Source organism: Salpingoeca rosetta (assembly GCF_000188695.1).
Source record: "Salpingoeca rosetta unplaced genomic scaffold supercont1.4, whole genome shotgun sequence".
Lineage (NCBI taxonomy): Eukaryota > Choanoflagellata > Craspedida > Salpingoecidae > Salpingoeca > Salpingoeca rosetta.
In genome coordinates this window covers 2,361,729-2,363,701 of record NW_004754930.1, presented here as the reverse complement: position 1 = coordinate 2,363,701, position 1,973 = coordinate 2,361,729, and the positions used below count along the sequence as shown (strand labels likewise).

The 1,973-nt window shown below is 55.9% G+C and overlaps 1 protein-coding gene across 1 annotated transcript; it reads right to left on the bottom strand.

Annotated features, from left to right (window-relative positions):
- Positions 1-450: 450 nt before the first annotated feature.
- Positions 451-1,785, bottom strand: PTSG_11755 (uncharacterized protein). The gene is made up of 4 exons (XM_004997497.1): positions 1,662-1,785; positions 1,163-1,437; positions 741-823; positions 451-482 (listed from the first exon to the last, which is right to left on the bottom strand). The coding sequence occupies exons 1-3, from the start codon at positions 1,668-1,670 to the stop codon at positions 820-822; spliced, it is 288 nt and encodes a 95-aa protein (XP_004997554.1). The 5' UTR covers positions 1,671-1,785; the 3' UTR covers positions 451-482; positions 741-819.
- Between the last annotated feature and the right edge of the window lie 188 nt (positions 1,786-1,973).

The window sequence follows — 1,973 nt, the reverse complement described above, 5'->3', positions numbered from 1 at the left end:
CCACCACACACACACACACACACACACACACACACACACACACACACACACACACACACACACACACACACACACACCTGCTGCTGCATATGACTGCGTTGCTGTGGTTGGATGTGCCCACCATGACCATGGATGTGTGTGTCCACAGCTGCCTGTCCCAATCCATCACGTGTGCACCCGCCCATCATCCTCCAACGATCCTCACACAGTCATCCCCTGCATACACACACACGCATGACATGTGAGCTGCACAGCTACACTGCTGCACGAGATCCAACAGCAGCAGCAATAGCAAACACCCACAGCAACAACAACAACACATGCACCATGTGCCATCCAAAGCATGCATGACGGGCTCACCTTGCTCACGCATATGGGAACACTGCATGACCACAGCAGCGGCAGCCGAATCGGGGTGGTTGCAGCAGCAGCAGCTGGCATGCAAGCCCGCTTCCAAGTGATGTGTGCTGATACCTCACCACCTGTGCATGTGTGCGTGTGCGTGTCGTTGCAGGGAGCGTGGTTGGGAACAGAACACAACAGGCACAGAGAAAGCCATGATGTCAGCACAGCAGAACGAGTGATTGACATGACACGCACCACGTGTGCGTGTGTGTGTGCGTGTGTGATCATCATCCCCCATGAACCCTCCTTCCCCTTCTTCACTTCACCCCATCACCACACCCCCATCCCCACACTCCATCACACAACCAACCAGCCACTCATCCCCACCCACATACCATGTGTGAAGCGAGTGCAGCTGGCACGCGTGGCAAGTATCCTTGACATTTCCCTCATCCTGATGCTTGTGCGTGTGCATCACCTGTGAGTGTGTTTGTGTGCAAGCACCAGCATGGTGAGTGGGAGGGAAGAGGGAGCGTTGATGTGTGCGCAGTCACACTGCTGCTGCTACTGGTGATGCTTTGCGTGCATGTGTGTGTGAAGAAGAAAGGGAAGAGAGAGAAAACAGAACACAGAAGGGAAGGAACAAGACATGCTGCACCCCATCCATCCATCCATCCCTCTTCCTCACACCACACACCACTGTCCTCTGTCACCAGCCAGCCAGCCACACCACACTCACCCAGCATCCCCCACCCCACCTCATCCCATGCATCCATGCATCCATCCAACACACATCCTCTCCGTTTTCCCTCTTCACCTCTGCTGCTGCTGCTGCTTCCAGCCGAAAACGCAACTTGTGCTGTCGCCACCTGTTCCCAGCTGCAAACAGCCAGCTTCCGCCACAGCAGTGGGCGATGGGTTGGTTGGTTGGTTGGTTGGCTGGGGAATGTGTTCAGCAGCAAGTGGTGGTGGTGGTGTATTCTCTGCTGCTGCTGCATCGGCGGTGGAGGGTGTGTTGGCTGCTGCTGCTGCTGTTGTTGTTGTGATGGCCGTCAGGGGAGGGCGAGAAAGAGAGGGGAATATAAGCAGCGGCTGCAAGGTGTGGAATGTGCAGGTGTGCGGGCAGTTGTGTGAGAGAACGAAGAGTGAGACACTGCATTAAGCAAAGCAAAACAGGCAGCTGCACCACACACATGCATGTACATTGATGTGGGACAACAAGGGGAGACAGGAGCAACAGAGACAGCGACCACAAAACACGCACACTGGTGCGGTGCGCATCACACACACACACACACATGCAGTGACGCACTCACGTTGCTCATCGCTCGCTTGCTTTGTAGTGTGGTGTGGTGTGAGTTGGTGTTGCTGCTTCCACAGCCGCATACAGCGTGGCTGGATGGTCATCACATGGCAGCGCCCGTCTGATCATCCCACCACAGCAGTGGTGGTTGGTGCAGGAGGGAGTGGGGTTGACAGCTGCTGGCTCAAGGGCCCTCTGTGTGGCGACAGCAACAGAAGGAGGGAGAAACAAGCAAGCGTGGAGGGTGGTGGTGAGGGTGGGAATGGAAGGATGTGAGCAAAGACACAAGAACATGAGAGGTGCATGACGGCGTGTGGATGGGTGG